A 20,854-nucleotide genomic window follows, 5' to 3' on the forward strand; every position below is an offset into this window, starting at 1 on the left:
TTTTTCCCATTTATTGTTTGTTTGGTTTTAGTTTTTGTTTCAGACTTCAGCTTCACTTTGGGAAGAGTTTGAAACATATTAGATAGGTTTTACCTGATTTTCCTGTTATTCAGAAGGAGAATAAGGTCAAATTTATGGACTTATTAGGATAGTATGATAATTGTATAGAACTGGCAAAACCTTCATCCCATGAAGTCCCTTCAAACAAACAAAATTAAGATCCTTCATACCCAAGGGAGAAGGAATTAGTATGGATAATCTAAAATATCTCTGAAATATAAAAATTAGAGCAAACTAAAAGAACTAGAAACTGACCGAAATCTTGCATTTTGATTATTAAAATACCATTACTACTATTATTCAAACAGCAGTTCTTTTATTATACTTAAGATATTTCAAACCTGTTAATATATTGAGCATTTTAAATGAAAAGCCATCAGAGCCATAAGAAGTAGTTCAAACATCAAGGTTAAAATTAAATTCTTCTCAATCATATGAATGAAAAATTTTTTTAAAGAGTGGTTACTTGTTTTTACATCATCCCAGAGAAATTTTTCAAGCATGAATTCAACTTGAATAAAGAAGTAGATGTTTTCAAATATCAGTGTGTTGGGGCTTCCTAGGTGACACAGTGGTTAAGAATCTGCCTGCTGATGCAGGGGACATGGGTTCAATCCCTGCTCCAGGAAGATCCCACATGCCGCGGAGCAACTAAGCCCGTGAGCCACAACTATTGAGCCCATGTACCACAACTACTGAAGCCCACGTGCCTAGAGCCTGTGCTCTGCAACAAAAGAAGCCATGGCAATGAGGAGCCCGCACACCACAACAAAGAGTGGCCCCCACTCGCCACAGCTAGAGAAAGCCCACGTGCAGCAATGAAGACTCAACACAGCCAGTAAATTAATTAATTAATTAATTTTAAAAAGTAAAGAAAACAAAAAACAAATATCAGTGTGTTAATAGCATACAAACTTAAGTGTTAGTCTGCACACTAAACATAAAATGGAAGAGAAAAAATTCACATGCTACCAAATTAGAAACGGTTGATGTTGGTAGACAGAGGTATTGAATATACTCTCCAAACTGGGAAGGAACTTTGACAACAGAAAACAAAGCAATTATGAAGTTTATTGTGGGTAAATTACATACAGGCAGAATCAGGCAGATGGAGATCCAGAGGCATTGGTAGTTGCACTCCAACTGCCAAAAGGGGCACAGAGGGACTTATAGGGACAGAAGGTAAAAATAGAAACTGACTGCTAAGAGAGAAGCATGTCTGCACCGACAGCAACCAGAGGTTTTTCCTCCACCAAGGGGTCTCATGACCATTAAACATCTTCATCAGCAAAAATCATTCTTTCAGTTCATATCAGATGAAGGCAAAGGTTAAAACTGAACATGTTCCAAACTAAGGAATAAGATTAAAAACCAGAAGAACTAAGTAAAGTGGGGATAGGTGGGCTATGCAAGAAAGAGTTCAAGGTAATGATCATAAGGATGATCAAAGAACTCAGGAGAAAATGGGTGAAAAGACTGAGAAGCTGGAAGTTTTTAACAAAGAGTTAGAAAAGACAAAGAACAACCAACCAGAGGTGAATAATGCAATAACCAAAATGAAATATACACTAGAAAGAACCGACAGCAGACCAAATGATACGGAGGAAAATGGGTCAGCAAGCTGGAAGGCAGAGTAGTACGGGGGTGAGTCAGTTATCCGCACTTCAGCTATATTAAAACTTCTGCTGGCCACACTGTCTTATCGGCACTTTCCATTCAAGGCTACTGTCTCCCCAGTCACTGCTGTGGCAGGTGTGAATGTGTTACATCAGTTCATTTGTAACTGCGGTGCAAGCAAAAATGGATGCCCCAGTTGTGATTTGCACGAAAGAAGAGCAGCCTGCAGTGATTCGTTTTTTGTGGTCTGAGGGTGTGCACATCGGCACACTTCTGCCCACACTGTTGACACTGTCCAAAAACTTCATTTTGAGGTGTTAAAGCATCCTCCCTATAGTCCTGATCTTGCTCCATCAGACTTTCACCTGTTTGGTCCCCTGAAAGCAGCCCTATGAGGGTGAAGATTCCCTTCTGATGAAGAAGTGAAGACAGTAGGGCATTCGTGGCTCGCAGCTCAGCCTAAAACATTTTTTAATGAGGGAATATGAAAGCTTGTTGACAGATGGACAAAGTGTACTGAAAAAGCAAGGAGATTGTGTTGAAAATGATGTATTTGTCTTCTCTAAAAGTTAATTAAAATAAATTCTACAGCCAGAGTGCAGATAATTTTTGACTCACCCTTGTAGAAATCACTGACACTGAACAGAAAAAGGAAAAAAAATAAATGAAGACAGTTTAAGAGACCTCTGGGACAACATCAGGAATACTAACATTTGCATTATAGGGGGTCCAGAAAGAGAAGAGAGTGAGAAAGGGGCAGAGAACATATTTGAAGACATAATAGCTGAAAACTTCCCTAACGTGGGAAAGGAAACAGACATTAGGAATCACAGAGAGTCCCAAACAGGATCAAAGAGGACCACAACAAGACACATGGTAATTAAAATGGCAAAAATTAAAGATAAGAGAGAATATTAAAAGCAGCAAGGGAAAAACAACATATTACATACAAGGGAACTCCCATGAGGCTAACAGCTGACTTTTCGTTAAAAACTCTGCAGGTCAGAAAGAAGTAATATGATATAAAATGATGGAAGGGAAAAACCTACAACCAAGAATACTCTACCTGAAATGGGAATCTTCCTGCAGTGTTTGTGGGAATGTAAATTGATATAGCCACAATGGAGAACACTATGGAGGTTCCTTAAAAAAACTAAAAATAGAACTACCATATGACCCAGCAATCCCATTACTGGGCATATACCATGAGAAAACCATAATTCAAAAAGATACATGTACCACAATGCAGCACTATTTACAATAGCCAGGATATGGAAACAATCTAAATGTCCATCAACAGATGAATGGATAAAGAAGATGTGGCACATATACAATGGAATATTACTCAGCCATAAAAAGGAATGAAATTAAGTTATTTGTAGTGAGTTGGATGGACCTAGAGTCTGTCATTCGGAGTGGAGTAAGTCAGAAAGAGAAAAACAAATACCGTATGCTAACACATATATATGGAATCTAAAAAAAAAACCAACAACAAAAAATAAAACGAAACAAACAAACAAAAAAATGGTACTGATGAACCTGGTGGCAGGGCAAGAATAAAGATGCAGACATAACGAATGGACTTGAGGACATGGTGGGGAAGGGGAAGCTGGGACGAAGTGAGAGAGTAGCATTGACGTATATACACTACCAAATGTAAAATAGATGGCTAGTGGGAAGCTGCTGCATATCACAGGGAGATCAACTCCATGCTTAGTGATGATGTAGAGAAGTGGGATAGGGAGGATAGGAGAGAGGCTCAAGAGGGAGGGGATATGGTGATATATGTGTATATATAAAGCTGATTCATTTTACTGTACAGCAAAAACTAACATAACATTGTAAAGCAATTATACTCCAGTAAAGATCTGAAGAAAAAAAAAAAAAAGAATACTCTACCTGGCAAGGCTCTCATTAAAAGATTTTATGGAGAGATCAAAAGTTTTACAGACAAACAAAAGCTAAAAGAGCAGCAGTTTTAAAAGCAATGTTAAAGGGACTTCTCTAAGAGAAAAAAAAAAGGCTACAATTAGAAACATGAAAATTATTATATTTGCAATGATATGACTAATAAGGGGTTAATATCCAAAATATATAAACAGTTCACACAATTCAAGATCAAAAAAACCCCCAAACACCCTAATTTAAAAATGAACAGAAGACTTGAATAGACATTTTTCCAAAGAAGACGTAGAGATGGCCAACATGCCAGGAAAAGATGCTTAACATTGCAAATCATCAGAGAAATGCAAATTGAAACCACAATGAGATATCACCTCACACCTCTCAGAATGCCATCATAAAAAAGACCACAAATAACAAATGTTGGTAAGGATGTGTAAAAAAGGGGAACCCTTGTAGATTGTTGGTGGGGATGTAAATTGGTACAGCCTCTGTGGAAAATAGTATGGAGGTTTCTCAAAAAACTAGAAATAGAACTACCGTGTGATCCAGCAACTCTACTACTAGGTACATATATGAAGAAAATGAAAACACTAATTCAAAAAGATACATGCACCTGAGCTTTCTATCCTGTTCCATTGTCCTATATTTCTGTTTTTGTGCAAGGGATTTCTGGGCATTAATTTTGTATCCTGCAAATTTGCCAAATTCATCGATTAGCTCTAGTAGTTTTCTGGTGTCATCTTTAGGATTTTCTATGTATAGTATCATGTCATCTGCAAACAGTGACAGTTTACTTCTTCTTTGCCAATTTGGATTCCTTTTATTCCTTTTTCTTCTCTAACTGCCATGGCTAAGACTTCCAAAACTACGTTGAATAATAGTGGCAAGAGTGGACATCCTTGTTTTGTTCCTGATCTTAGAAGAAATGCTTTCAGTTTTTCACCATTGATTATGATGTTAGCTGTGGGTTTGTCATATATGGCCTTTATTATGTTAAGGTAGATTCCCTCTGTGCCAACTTTCTGAAGAGTTTTTATCATAAATGGGTGTCGAATTTTGTCAAAAGCTTTTTCTGCATTTATTGAGATGATCATATAGTTTTTATTCTTCAATTTGTCAATGTGGTGTATCACACTGATTTATTTGTGTATATTGAAGAGTCCTTGCATCACTGGGATAAATCCCAGTTGATTATGGTGTATGATCCTTTTAATGTGTTGTTGGATCCCATTTGCTAGTATTTTGTTGAGTATTTTTGCATCTATATTCATCAGTGATATTGGTCTGTGATTTTATTTTTTGTGATATCTTTGACTGGTTTTGGATCAGGCGATGGTGGCCTCATAGAATAGGTTTGGGAGTGTTCCTCTCTCTGCAATTTTTTGGAAGAGTTTGGGAAGGATGGATGTTAGCTTTTCTCTAAATATTTGATAGAATTCACCTGGACTTTTGCTTGTTGGAAGATTTTAGTCATAGTTTCAACTTCATTACTTATGATTGGTCTGTTCATATTTTCTGTTTCTTCCTGGTTCAGTCTTGGAAGGTTATATCTTTCTAAGAATTTCTCCATTTCTTCCAGGTTGTCCATTTTATTGGCATATAGTTGCTTGTAGTAGTCTGTTATGATGCTTTGTGTTTCTGTGGTGTCCATTGCAACTTCTCCTTTTTCATTGCTAATTTTATTGATTTGAGTCCTCTCCCTCTCTTTTTTGATGAATGCTGGCTAAAGGTTTATCAATTTTGTTTGTCTTCTCAAAGAACCAGCTTTTATTTTTATTGATCTTTGCTACTGTTTTCTTTGTTTCTATTTCATTTATTTCTGCTCTGATCTTTATTATTTCTTTCCTTCTACTAACTTTGGGTTTTGTTTGTTCTTTTTTCTCTAGTTCCTTTAGGTGTAAGGTTAGATTGTTTGATATTTTTCTTGTTTCCTGAGGTACAATTGTATTGCTATAAACTTCCCTTTTAGAACGGCTTTTGCTGCATCCCATAGGTTTTGGATCATCATGTTTTCATTGTCATCTGTCTCTAGGTTTCTTTTGATTTACTCTTGATTTCTTCATTGATCTCTTGGTTATTTAGTAGGGTACTGTGTAGCCTCCATGTGTTTGTGTTTTTATGTTTTTTTTTTCCTGTAATTTATTTCTAATCTCATAACATTGTGGTCAGAAAAGATGCTTCATATGATTTCAATTTTCTTAAACTTACCAAGGCTTGGTTTGTGCCCTAATATGTATTCTATCCAGGAGGATGTTCTGTGTGCACTTTAGAAGAAAGTGTAATCTTGTGTTTTCAATGGAATGTCCCATAAATATCAATTAAATTTATCTGGTCTCTTGTGCCATTTAAAGCTTGTGTTTCCTTATTAATTTTCTGTCTGGATGATCTGTCCATTGGTGTAAGCGAGATGTTAACATCCCCCACTATTATTGTGTTACTGTCAATTTCCTCTTTTATTGCTGTTAGTATTTGCCTTATGTATTGAGATGCTCCTATGTTGGATGCATATATATTTGTAACTGTTCTATCTTCTTGGACTAATTCCTTAATCATTATGTAGTGTCCTTTCTTATCTCTCATAATGTTCTTTATTTATTTATTTATTTTTTTTTTTTTTGGCACACGGGCTTAGTTGCTCCGCGGCATGTGGAATCTTCCTGGAGCTAGGATCGAACCCGTGACCTCTGCATTGGCAGGCGGATTCTTAACCACTGCGCCACCTAGGAAGCCCATGTTCTTTATTTTAAAGTCTATTTTATCTGGTATGAGTATTACTACTCCAGCTTTCTTTTGATTTTCATTTGCATGGAATATCTTTTTTCCCTCCCTTTGCTTTCAGTCTGTATGTGTCCCTAGGTCTGAAGTGGGTCTCTTATAGACAGCATATATACAGGTCTTGTTTTTGTATCCATTCAGCCAGTCTGTGTCTTTTGGTTGGGCCATTTAATCCATTCACATTTAAGGTAATTATCAATATGTATGTTCCTTTTGCCATTTTCTTAATTGTTTTGGGTTTATTTTTGTAGGTCCTTTTCTTCTCTTGTGTTTCCTTAGAGAATTTTCTTTAGCATTTGTTGTAAAGCTGGTTTGATGGTGTTGAATTCTCTTAGCTTTTGCTTGTCTATAAAGCTTTTGATTTCTCCATCAAATCTGAATGAGATTTTTGCTGGGCAGAGTAGTCTTGGTTGTAGGTTCTTCCCTTTCATCACTTTAAATATATCGTGCCACTTCCTTCTGGCTAACAAAGTTTCTGCTGAGGAATCAGCTCTTAACCTTACAGGAGTTGCCTTGTATGTTGTCATTTTTCCCTTGTGGCTTTTAATAATTTTTCTTTGTCTTTAATTATTGTCAATTTGATTACTATGTGTCTCGGTGCATTTCTCCTTGGGTTTATCCTGCTTGGGACTCTCTGTGCTTCCTGGACTTGGGTGGCTATTTCCTTTCCCATGTTAGGGAAGTTTTCAACTGTAATCTCTTCAAATATTTTCTTGGGTCCTTTCTCTCTCTCTTCTCCTTCTGGGAGAATGCGAATGTTGTTGTATTTAATGTTGTCCCAGAGGTCTCTTAGGCTGTCTTCATATCTTTCCATTCTTTTTTTTCATTCTGTCCTGCAGCAGTGATTTCCACCATTCTGTCTTCCAGCTCACTTATCCATTCTTCTGCCTCAGTTATTCTGCTATTGACTCCTTCTAGTGTATTTTTCATTTAGTTACTGTATTGTTCATCTATGTTTGTTTGTTCTTTAATTCTTCTAGGTTTAACAAAGGTTAAACATTCCTTGCATATTCTCCATCTTTGCCTCCAATCTTTTTTGAGGTCCAGGATCCTCTTCACTATCATTATTTTGAATTCTTTTTCTGGAAGGTCACCAATCTCCACTTCATTTAGATGTTTTTCTGGGGTTTTATCTTGTTCCTTCATCTGTGACATAGTCCTCTGCTTTTTCATTTTGTCTATCTTTCTGTGATTGTGGTTTTCATTCCACAGGCTGCAGGATTGTGGTTCTTCTTGCTTCTGCTATCTGACCTCAGTTCAATAATATATTCTTAAACAGAGAAAATCCCAAAGAATCAGTCAAAAAACATTTGAATTAATAATTTCAGTAAAGTTGCAGAATACAAAATGATCATACAGAAATCAATTGCATTTCTTTACACTAATGATGAAGTATCTTAAAAAGAAATAAAGAAACTCATCCCATTCACAACAGCATCAAAAAACCCACAAAATATTTAGGAATAAATTTACCCAAGTAAGTGAAAGATATGCACAATGAAAACTACAAAACTTTGCTGAAAGATATCAAAGAAGACACAAACAAATGAAAAGACATCCACATTCATAGATTGGAAGAATTAATATTGTTAAAATGGCCATACTACCCAAAGCGATCTACAGATTCAGTGCAATCCCCATCAAAATAACAAATGCATTCTTCACTGAAATAGAAGAAACAATCTGAAAATTTGTGTGGAACCAAAAAAAACACAGAATAGTCAAAACAAACCTGAGAAAAAAAGAACAAAGCTGGAAATACCACATTTCCAAATTTCAAACTATACCGTGAAGCTATAGTAATAAAAACAGTCTGCTGCTGGCACAAAAATGGACTCATCAACCAATGGAACAGAATAGAGTGCCCAGAATTAAACCCCAGCATATACAGTCAACTGATATTCAACAAGGGAACCAAGAATACCCAATGGAGAAAGGATAGTGTCTTCAACAAATAGTGCTGGGAAAACTGGAGAAACACATGCCAAAAAATGAAATTGGACCCTGTCTCACACCATCCACAAAAGTTAACTTGAAATGTATCAAAGACTTAAACTTAAGATGTGATACCATAAAACTCCTAGAAGAAAACATAAGGAAGAAGCTCATCAATATTGGTCTCAAATAATTTGGGGGCATGATGCTAAAAGTACAAAGAGTAAAAGAAAAAAATCAACAAATAGGACTACATCAAACTCAAAAGCTTTTTCCCAGCAAAAGATACAATTAACAAGATTAAAAGACAACCCACAGAATGGGAGAACATTTTTTAAACCTCATATCCAATAAAGGTTTAATATCCAAAATATATAAACAACTCAACTCAGTAACAACAATAACAAAAAATTTTGATTTTTGAAAATGGGCAAAAGAACTAAATAGACATTTCTCCAAAGGGGATATCAAAATGGCCAACAGATACATGAAAATATGCTCATCATCACTAATCATCAGGGAAATGCAAATCAAAAACCACAATGAGATATTACCTCCCACTGTTAGAATGACTTGTCTTCCTGACAAAGACAAGAGATAACAGTTGCTGGCAAGCATGTGGTGAAAGGGAACCTTTATACACTGTTGGTGGGAATGTAAATTGGTCCATCCTCTATGGAAAACAATATGGAGGTTCCTCAAAAAGTTTAAAAATAGATCTATCATATGATCCAACAATTACACTTCAGGGTGTTTACTCAAAGGAAATGAAAATGGGATTTTGATGAGATATATGCACTCCCATGTTTATCATAGCATTATTCATAGTATCCAAGATATGGAAACAACCCAAATGTTTATCAATGAATGGATTAAAAAGATACAGTGCATTTACACAATGGAATATTATCCAGTCATGAGAACTGAGAATATCCTGCCATCTGCAACAACATGGATGGACTTTGAGGACATTATGCTAAGCAAGGTAACTCAGTCAGAGAAAGACAAGCAACAAATGATATCACTTACATGCAGAATCTAAAAAAGTTAAACCTGTAGAAAATAATGGTAAAATGATAAAATGATGGTGCCCTGGGAACAGAGGGGTGGGTGGAAGGGGGGATGAGAGTGATGGTGTTTAAGGGTACAAACTTGTAATGAGTAGCAAATGAACCATAGAGACCTAATGCACCGTATAATAAATATAGACAATAACATTGTCCTTTAATGGTGTAATGTGATAAATATCACTACATTGGCAATCATATTACAACATACAAATATATCAATATAACATGCTGTATACTACAAACTTATGCAACATTATACATCAAATTGATTTGATCTTTTAAATGTTGGCCTGTTAGTCTGTAGGGTATTAATATTTTTCACTTATGTATTCATTCAACAAATATTTATTAGGCACTGTGCAAGAGTGATTAAAGTGTGAACAGTGTATAGTCACAGGAACTTCATCCATTGGGGCAGATGGACACAGATTAGATTATCATAACACAGTGAGGTGGATAGAACAATAGATATGTGTACAGAATATTATAGATACTTGATGAAAGGGCTTCTATGACAGTTACAGGGTTTGAAGAAACTTATTAGAGGAAATGCTACCCAAATTACGTTTTAAAATATGCACGAGTTAGAAATAAAAAAAAGAAGTGAGAAAGAGAGTTATTCAAGTAGAAAGGAAAGCTTGAGCAAAGTTTCAGATGGAAAAAATAGCCTGGTCCATACCAGGATTTGTAACAAGTTCAGTGCAGGAACATAGAGCCCAAGGTAAGGTGGTGAGAGACCAAACTGGAGACAGGGCAAGAACAAGGAGCAGGAGGTCCTGACTACTAGGGAGTCTTGTGACCTTGAAGAGCCTCCACTGTGTTTTAATCAAAGGATGATTTGCTTTTAGACAGATCACTTTGGTGGAGCATTGATATTTAGAGAAGGGACCCTAGAACAAATAAATGGTCCAAAAGATAAAGGACAGATCAGCAAACCATAGATCCATAGAAGCCAATGGACGAGGCGGGGGGAGTCAAGGAAGGGAGGGAATACGGGGATATGTGTATAAAAACAGATGATTGAACTTGGTGTACCCCCCCAAAAATAATAAATAAATAAAATTAAAAAAAAAAAAGAAGCCAATGGAATCAATTTTAAGAAGTGTAAAAAATGAATAAACAGAAACTTCAATTAAATAGAGTTGGAAGACCAGAAGGAGAAGTTCTCACACCCTGCTAGGATAGCAGAGCCTAACAGGAAAAAGACAGACTCCTCTTCTTTCCTGGCCAGGACTCAGCCAATGAAAGGCCATGGACACTTTGTTTACCATAGCCCTCCCAACTTCTTTTTCACCTCTGTAAAAGTGGTCTCCCTCCCTTGTCATGCATGTGGCTTGTCCATGGTTGCAGATCCAGAATTGCAATTCTCTGCTGATTCCAAATAAATCCATCTTTGCTGGAGAAGTATCTGGCAGTCTATTTGTTTCAGATCAATAAAAGGAAGCATTAACATAGCCACATGTAGCCTGGTCTAACAGTAAAGTAAGAACTGAATGATGTCCATTACATTTGGCAATTGGGATAATCACTGTTGACTCTGAAGAAAACGGCAGAAGAATCGTGGGCTAGAGGCCAGGGGACAGTAGGCTGAGAAATGAATGAGGGGCAATGAAGTAGAGTCAGAAGTTCTAGATTCTATTATCAAGTTTTGTTCCAAAGAGGAAAGAGGTTGTGCACCAGCCACAGAGCAATGCAGAGTCAAAGGAGGGGTCTCTGAATGGGAGAGATTTACATTTTTTTCTCAAATGAAGAAGAAGCTAGAGAGGGAGAAGCTGAAGATATTTTCAGGAAGGAATGCCTAATCAAATGCAGTTTGCTGAAGGCCAAGGGAACAGCCTGGGGAGAAGAGCACAAGGGGGTGGGAAATGTCTTATCCTCTGAGTCAGGGTAGAAAGTTGAGGAGGACCATGATCAAGACCCCCAATTTTGTGAATGAAGGAATAAACAAGTTTCTCTAGAGTGGGGTAACATTTTGAATAATTACAAAAGGTACAGGAGGTGGAACTGAACCAACACCAGGATAGGGATTGGCAGATGGTATTGAGAGCCTGGAATGCATTTGTGTGTGCTCCAGTCTGCACAAGGTTGAGATGACTTTTTCCAGTAGTCCTCAGATTTATGGCTGTAGAAATACACCAAAGGAATTACAGCACTGATCCTGGATATAGATTTTGCAAAGAGCTAAAGGAATAGAGGGGGTAACTCATTCAGGTGATCAGAACTGAGATTAGGCTTGTCAGGGAAAGGAAACCAGGAGTAGCTGATGGACCAGGAAAAAGGAGAGGGATCTTGGATCTGGGGCCCACATAGGTGAAAGAGCAGGTACAAGTAAGATAGTGGAGGAAGCTGAAGGACAGGAGGCTGGGGTTAGATATAAAGAGAACTTTGGAGGTGCAATTGTTATGAAACTGACAGGCTAAGGTTTTAAATTATACATCATTACTCTAAATAATGAATTGGCCCAGAATTAGGGGAAGATTTGTATGACTAAACAGAAGGTCTACAAATTACAGGGCTAAAGAGAGATAAAGCAATTTGTGACTTGTCTTTGACATGGGTAAGTTTGTTGTTTTTTGTTTTTAACATGAGAATTAAGTTACCGTGCTGAAAGAAACCTAAATCAAATGGACAGGTTGTGGTGGAAAATACACAGCAGGACTTTAGAAGAAGCTTGCCCTTCGGGAAGAGTCCAGATTTAGTTAAAGTAAAAGGTTAAGAATTCAGGGAACATGCTAAGCCTATAGGGGAAACTGCCTGATGAAGGATTCCAGGGCCCCAGAGTAGTGGAGGTCTTGGTAAGAAGAGACAGACAGTTTAGAAATAAGAGTGTGGGAAAGCTTGGATAACGAGAGCAAACTCTCATTTGGGTGTGTGTGGGGGGTGGGTGGAACTTACCAAACAAGAGAGGTTTGAGAAGCATTTGGGGACAAAGGGGTGCTCTAGGATCCTAACTGGAATTCTATTGGAAAGTTGATTCTTCTTGCACGTATAAACTGAGGCCCAGGTAGAGCTGGAGGTGTAGTGAGGGTGGCATGTGGTGGTGGTCAGTCTACCTGTGCCCACACAGCCTGAGGCCCTGGTGGTAGGAGACCTCATTTTAGGCAGGACAGTACCAGTAAAGTACTGTTTCTCAATATGCTAACCCAGGAGGCCAGCCTTTTTTCAACATATCCTTCAAGGTTATCTATATTACAGAAAGAGTAAAAAGTTAAAATCAATGTTCTCTGTAGTCTAGTAAATTTCTTTCCCCAAACTAATTTTCTTTATTTTATCTATATGGATATTTCTACAGGACTTACTGGCCGGACTTGGATGGGAAAATTAGAGAAGCATTAGTTTTGCGAAGCGTTAAAGTTCGACTCCTTATCAGCTTCTGGAAGGAAACTGACCCCCTCACATTTAACTTTATTTCATCTCTTAAAGCTATTTGCACTGAAATAGCCAACTGCAGTTTGAAAGTTGTAAGTATTATATTGACTGAGTTATTACATTAAAAGCTTATTTCCTTCATACATCTGTGAAAACTGTAAGTGCACACAGACACATGAACTTCCAATCAGAACCAGGACAACAATCTTTGATAGAGAAAAATACCTCAGAAGGTAGGTTAAGTAATTTTTCAAAACAATCATATCCCCCAAAAAGGAGACAAGAACCCAAGTTTCCTGGTGCCAGCCTACACCTCTTTGTACACACTTTCAATTGCTTTCTCTCCGTTTTGTTTGAACTTCCTCCTTCACCTACCATTCTTATTTGTAAGGCTGTGACAAGCAGAGCTTTGGCACATATACCAGCACAGACTCCCCCAGCCCTGAAGCACCCCCGTCCTGGGTTTCTGTACTTGTTCCAGGTCCCTTGGGCCACATGCTAATCCATCTCTGCATACTTTGAGGGAGGCAAGTTTGGGGATCTGTGCTATTCTAAATGTGCTAACTCTCTAGCTCATCTTTGACTCTCCTCTGGTCCTCACATGTAGCATCCTCTTCCTCCTCTCAGGGCCCTTGTACATTCTCTTACCTCCCCTTCAACACTCTTCTCCATGCATTGCCTGACTAATGCCCACTAATCCTTTAGGTCTCAGCTTTCCCCAGCCTCCACTGCAGTCATTCAACAAATGTACACTGAGACCTTACTCTGCTCTATGCCAGGCCCTCATCTAGGTGAAAAAGTTGTGCTCCATGAAGCATTCAGGGACCCAGCATGACAGGGGCTCCACTGTCAACTTTGACACATGGCTTCCAAGAGAGTTTGAGCCTCAATATCCCAAGGCCAATCAGAAGAAGAGAGAGACTGGAGGAGTACACAGGAGGCATTTATGAGTTAGGCCTAGAGGTGGCGAATATCCCTTTATCCTTCATTCTCTGGAGGACAGTTCCTCCATGCTCAGCAAGGTCCCAGATGTCAAAGCATCAGATACAGAAAATAAAAAGACATAATACAAGCAGAGGCAGAGAGGAGAGTACCTGTGGCCTATGTCGCATGATGCATTTGCTCCTATCTCCTCTCTCAACTTCCCCCCAGAACAATTCAGTGGTCTCCACCCGCCCACTGTTTCCTGACCCCACAGCACACCTGCACTAAGGTACTGTCAGTTCAAATCTGTGTCGTGAAATCTTAAGGGCTCTCATTTAAGACATACAAGAAATTATAAGGAAAGTAGAATCCATCATTTTAACCTCTACAGTATTTACTCAGCTTCACTTTTCAAATACTCATGGTCACATTACTTGAATAAACCAAACATTAATAGTTCACTGTTGGACATTTTATAAAACAGAGACTCCAATCTTCATTTAAGCCAGGCTATGCATTTCTAAGCATCAAGATAAGCCTTGATGGGAAGGACGCTTATGGCCCGACATCTAGGCCACAGATGGATGAAGAGCTTTTCCAAAAAAAGTGGGAGTTGGAATCTTGCATATAGCATGTGTTCAGGAGCCTGGTAATCTCTGTCCTTAGAGGAGCAGACTCCTCAACCCCTGGCTTTGTGGGTTTGTATCCCTGAGGAGGCTCATGGAAAGAGACTGTACTCACCATGTTTTCTTAGTTAGTGGAGGGATTTTTCTTAAGTAAATCAGCAAGTCACTTTTGAAATATCTTTGTTGTCACCTACAGCATGTTAGGTGTCTAATAGTATGTCCGTGAATACAATATGATTTCTGCTGTCATCTTAGTCTCCCAGATAAAGCTGTTTTCCCTCTTTTGGGTCAGCTTCAACTTTCTAGAGGAAATGGGTTCTCAGTAAAGCCTCAAGGTGTGATGCCATCTCTGACAAATTAGGATGTATAATTTATTCTATTTCAAATTTGTCTTGATTCTACAATAATATCTTCCTCAAAAGGAAATAGCCAAGTTTGTAGACAGGTATTGTGATAGAATGTCCAAGCGAGATGATTGCTGGCTGTTATCAGTATTCATGTGACCTCTTGAGTGTAAAACCATGACTTAAGAGCATTCACAGGTTATTAAGTCCATCTGAAGAGTCCACAAAGGCTATATATGAACCCTTCAAACTTGACACAGATTCTGCAGAAGATAGGAACTGAGGAAATAAAGTGATTCAGGTTGCATTGCCTATAATCATGGTAATATGGCAGTGGGAGAATATTCCTCTGGGATGTGCAATAGACAGTTCTTAGGTGGTAGATTTTGGCCTGTGTACCATTGATCTCAAGGGTTCTACCAAAAAAAAAAAAATCAGAATAGAATTTTCAGGGCTGGAAGTGACCTTAGTGATCACTTAATTTATCACTCCTTTCTCAACCTGGGGGGAGGGAAAAACCAACTTTTATTATTTCCCCGAACCAAATTTGAACACTTACAGTTTTAAAACTATACATGATATCTCCATTTCTAGGTATCATTCCATTTTTCTCTCTGCTTCTTCTTTCCTTCAAACACACATGATTCTACAACTGTAAGACATTCTGGAAAGATTCCATGCAGTTTTGAAAATGTTCAGCATTTTTCAATGTGGAGGAGACCTGAGGTCTTCACCTTTGATGGTGCCTTCCTATGAACTCAGTCACAGTTTAAACCTCATCTGAGCACTTGCCAATTTCAACAGATTCCTGAAGCTACTCGTGATGTCAGCCACCTCTCTTAGCTCCCCCATCCCCATTCCAGGTGAACTGGAATGCTGCTTTTTGGATCACATTAAAGTTAAAATTCAGGATTCATGGTTTGAAGTTGTGATTTTTTTTTTTGAGCTGCTTAATAAAAAAGCTTGTAGACCCAGGTGTTTAGATGGAAACTATTTGTTCTTTTGGCAATATCTTTTTTTGACCTTTGCAAATCCCCAATTAATTCAGCTAGTCATTGACATGGGCCTGCTGCTTCTTATAATATATGCAACATGTGAGAATTCAGTTCATTGACACACTTGACAGAAAGCACCTTGAGGCATACTTAAAATGCCAATACGCTCTGATGAACAAGACGATAAGAATTAAACAACTTCTGGCCCTCACCCTGTTAAAAGAATGAATTTTATGTTCATTTTATAGTTTAAAAGTGTTAATTATAGACCTAGCTGAGCATGCTGATTTTCCCTCTTGTTGCCTATATGGATTTGAGAGCAAAAATAGCTTCATCTATATGAAGTAACAAGATTGTGATTTTAATAACTCAATATGAGGTCTATTGTTGATACTTGGATAAGAAACCCTTTTGTGTTTGAACAAAACCAAAAATGTTCTCTATATTCACCGGCTTTATTTATTTATTTATTTATTGTCTTACAGAAATTTTTTGATCTGGAAAGAGAGAACACTTGTGTTACAAAAGAACTAAAGAATCACACCTTCCCTAGATTAAATCGCAACAAGTACATGGTGACGGATGGCGCAGCTTATATTGGTAGGTGTCAGGGCTGAAAGGCTCCTTAGGGGATCATGCAGGTTAGTGGTGATCCAGCTGTCCTCTTCTGTACCCCGTGGTGAGGAAGCCCCTATCAGGTGAGTGGGGGACCTTGAGATCAGGAAACAGGAGGGTAAGGGCAAAGAGCTCTTCAGCTGAACATCTCATCTGTGGCTTGGTTCATATGCTAGGAGACCATATGTGATTTATTTTTATAAATGTTTTGCAGAAATTCCATGGTCCATTTGTCTCATTTTATAGGTGAGGAGTTAGATGGCTCATGAAAGGCCAGTTCTGGCACTAGAATGAACCCAGTGCTCATTTCCTACCACTGTACCACAGCCAACCTGTCATGAGTAATAGGGAGGCAGACATCATTGAAATTCAATGCCCAAACAAACACTGCCTGTGCAATAATCCTACCCCTGCCATTTTTTAGATATCTAACTTTGGACAATTTATGTAAGCTCTCTAAAACCTCAGTTCTCTCATCTGTAAAATGGGGTTAATAATAGTTTCTACTTCATAGGGTGAAGTTTAATTGGGATAATATGTACAAAGCACCTTGCACAATTAAAGCCCCAACACATAAATAATACCTGATTCTTGTTAGCTATTATTATTAAGGTAATAAAGCTCCAGATACAGAAACAATATGTATTGGTGTGTTACTTACTAATGGATCAAATCTATTCTACTTTCCCATGGTGTGTATGAGTCCAGGGTAACCCCTTTACTGCTACTGTCACAGGCAGAGTGGAAGTTGTTATCTATAAAGTGAAGGTGTATAGATCACAAAACAGCAGGATGGTTATTACAATGTACAAATGAAGTAGCAGTCTCAGAGCAGAGAAGAAAAACATGTATGTGTGATGAAGGAATATGAAATCTGCATTATTCTTTCCAAATTCAGTAAGTGAGTAAAAAACATACCCTTTTAACTTTGTAAAGCACCTTATCTTATTTGATTCTCTTAGCAACATTGTCAATAGGTAAGTCAGTTTTAATCATCTGCAGTTTAGAAATAAGGAAACTGGGCCATAAGATATGAAATGAATTAAACATACAGATGTAAGAGGGAAAATTTTAGAGCTAGGTCTCAAATCCAGGGCATCCAGACCCCTCACCCCCTGAAGCCCTTCAGGAGACACTGCCATAGACCACCGGAGACTTACTAACTCCTGTCTCAGTGTGATGTTCTGTCTTGTCCCATTTTGAATAGTTGTGTGTCTTATTAGTAGAATAGGGTATTGAAATTTTTTAAAATCTGTATCATTCCAGTTCTAGAATATGAAAATATTATTTTATTCATGTTGTCCCTCTCAGTGACCCAAGATGTGATAATTTGGATTTTCTCATGTTCATCAATGCATGGAGAATAGGATGAAATGAGCTTCTTTTTAAACAAGTGACAAAAGCAAATTCAAATTTGCTTAATTAAAAATGGGAACTTTTGGTTCAATACTTGGAAATATAGGGATGGATTAAGTTTTGGGCGCAGTGGGATTTAAGGACTCAAATCTGAATATTTTACCTGCAGGGTTTACTTAAAATAAGTTGTTGTGTGCACATTCAGCAGTGACGTGCTTATATTCAAATGTTCTTTACAACGAATTAGGTAAGTGTATTGGAGTCAGACAAACCTCTGTTTGATTTCAAGCGCTGACTCTCACAAGCTGGAAGATGGTAGAGTAATACAATCTCTCTGAGCCTCTGTGGAGCCTCTGTTTCCTTATCTTTAAAATGGGGATAATAGTACCCACCCTTTGGTGGTGGTATGAGGATTAAATGAGATAATATATGAAAACCTCTCAACATTGTCACTAATCTGTCTACCAGATTCCTATTAAATAATGATTCCTGATTCTCTCCCTTCTTCTTTCCCTGTAATGCATTTTTAAATAGATTTTTTTTGTTAAAGCAGTTTTAGGTTTACAGAAAAATTGTGCTGAAGGTACAGAGATTTCCCATCCCCACGTGTGCACAGCCTACCCATTACCAACATCCCTCACCAGAGTGGTACATTTGTCATGACTGATGAGCTTACATTGATACATCATTATCACCCACTGTCCATCATTTACATTAGTGTTCTCTTTGTGTTGTACATTCTATGGGTTTGGGCAAATGCATAAAGACATGTATCTGCCATTACAGTATCATATGGAGTAGTTTCCCTGCCTAAAAATTCTCTGTGCTCCACCTATTCATCCCTTCCCCTACCCTGGCAACCACTGATATTTTTTTAACTATCCCCATAGTGTTGTCTTTTTCAAAATACATAGTTGGCATTATGCAGTGTGTAGCCTTTTACGATTGGCTTCTTTCACTTAGTAATATGCATTTAAGGTTCTTCCATGTCTTTTCATGGCTTCATAGATCATTTCTTTTTAGTGCTGAATAATATTCCATTGTCTGGACTATTCTTTATCCACGCACACTTTATCCTTTCGCCTACTGAAGGGCCTCCTGTTTGCTCCAAGTTTTGACAATTATGAATGAAACTGCTATAAACATCCATGTGCATATTTTTATGTGGACATAAGTTTTCACATCCTCTGGGTAAATACCATGGAGCATGATTACTGAATCATATGGTAAGAGTAAGTTTAGTTTTGTGAGAGACTGCAAAATTGTCTTCTAAAGTGGATGTACCATTTTGCATTCCCACCAGCAATGAATAAGAGTTCCTGTTGCTCCACATCCTCACATTTGGTGTCAGTGTTTGGAATTTTGGCCATTCTAATAGCTGTGTATGACACACTTATCTCAGTGTTCTTTCAGTTTTCATTTCCCTTTGACATATAATATAGAGTGTATTTCCATATGCATATTTGCCATCTGTATATCTTCTTTGGTAAGGTACCTATTAAGGCTTTTGGCCCAGTTTTTAATCAGATTTTTTATTTTCTTACTGTTCACTTTTAAGAGTTCTTTATCAAATATGTCTTTTGCAGATATTTCCTCCCAGCCTGTGGCTTACTTTTGTGTTCTCTTTCAGTGTCTTTCACAGAGCAGACATTTTTAATTTTCATGAAGACCAAGTTATCAATTATTTCTTTCATGGATTATGCCTTTGGTGTTGTATCTAAAAAGGTATCACCAAAACCAAGGTCATCCAGGTTTTCTCCTATGTTATCTTCTAGGAGTTTTATAGCTGTGCATTTTACATTTAGGTATGATCACATTTTGAGTTTGAAGGGTGTCAGGTCTGTGTCTACATTTTTTTTTTTTTTTTTTTTTTGCTTGTGGATGTTCAGTTCTTCTAGCATTGTTTTTTGAAAAGACAGTCTTTGCTCCACTATTACCTTTGCTCATTCGTCATGATCAGTTGAATATATTTCTGGGTCTATTTCTGGATTCTTTATTGTAATACATTTTTAAATGAGTACATTTTACACAGAGCATTTTAGCAAAACATTAGTTCCCCAGAGTGAAGCATCATTCTAATATAAAAATACTTAAAGAGCATAAAGAGGGAAAATTCATTGATAATTTAAATAATTGTCAGCATATTCTGGAAGCCTCTTAAGAAGTCACTTAGATACCTGCTGAGAATGCCAAATACATAAAAATCCCCACTAGACCTCGCGTGGAATTATAGCTCCATTACATGTTCACAAGACTTACAGAGAATCCCCAGACAGTATCATGTCTCTAATTTTAATTCTTCAGAGTATATTTGAGTCACGCTTGGCAAAGTTGTCTGAAAGGTGGTTTGGTTATTTGTATATTATATCCAGTGAGTTCATCTGCACCCTTACAGGGTGCTTCTGAGGGTAGCACTACAGCTCTCTTGGCATCTGGGACCTACATGTGCATTCTAGAAGCTGAAATGGCAGTCTCACATAAAGCTGGGTTCCCAATTATGCTTCAGTAATTGAGGTTTAGCCCAGCCATTAGGAAATGAAAGGTAGGAAAACAATCACGCTGGCGTAGTGAATGCCCAAGAGTCCTGTGTAAGACGCCTAGGACTATGATTCCTGAGAACAGACTGATTAAAACTTTTGAGAATCAATAACGATGGAGGGTCTTGGCTCCATCCATTGCATTGAAGGGAAAAAGCTGAATTTCACAGAATGAGACTTCAAAATCTTGTCACTTCTCTCCCCTCATCTTTCCCCCTCTCCATGCTTCCCCCAAAGTGTATGTATGTTTCCTTCAGAGTGAGGTCTGCAGATGAGTGGAGCAGAGGTCTCAGTGTGGCCTGGTGCTCCAGCCCTGGGGGCTGATGAAGCCTAGGCTGAAGAGCACGATTAGCACAAAGCGAGTGCACCTTTGAGTGTGGGCTGTGGACTCAGACCTTGCTTTGAACCTCATCTCTGGAATTTTTTCACTTCCACCTTGGACAAATTACTTAACCTTTCTGTGCCTTAATTTCCTCATCAATACAGTGAAGTTCATGTTGTCACGTTGCAGGATTGCAGTGAATATGGAATGAGATAATGTTATGAGATGACAAATTACTGCCCTTGGTCTAATGCCTGGCACTTAGTCATAAGATGAGATTTTAGTGTCTTATCAAGAAGTCCTTGAAAAGTATGTGAGAACACTGAAGTCTTCTGTTTATAGAATAAATAGAAGGGGCCGCCTACCAGCAGGTTCCAAAATAACTCTCAACCTGCAGTAGCTAC

The 20,854-nt window shown here is 37.9% G+C and overlaps 1 protein-coding gene across 1 annotated transcript in view; it reads left to right on the forward strand.

The window, feature by feature from the left end:
- Positions 1-20,854, forward strand: part of PLD5 (phospholipase D family member 5) — a 433,085-nt gene that overhangs the window by 407,585 nt on the left and 4,646 nt on the right. The window contains exons 8-9 of the mRNA XM_057729806.1: positions 12,655-12,823; positions 16,106-16,220. Of these exons, the coding sequence (XP_057585789.1) occupies positions 12,655-12,823; positions 16,106-16,220 (284 nt within the window). The remainder of the gene's footprint in view (positions 1-12,654; positions 12,824-16,105; positions 16,221-20,854) is intronic.

This window comes from Hippopotamus amphibius, chromosome 3 (assembly GCF_030028045.1).
Source record: "Hippopotamus amphibius kiboko isolate mHipAmp2 chromosome 3, mHipAmp2.hap2, whole genome shotgun sequence".
Classification (NCBI taxonomy): Eukaryota; Metazoa; Chordata; class Mammalia; order Artiodactyla; family Hippopotamidae; genus Hippopotamus; species Hippopotamus amphibius.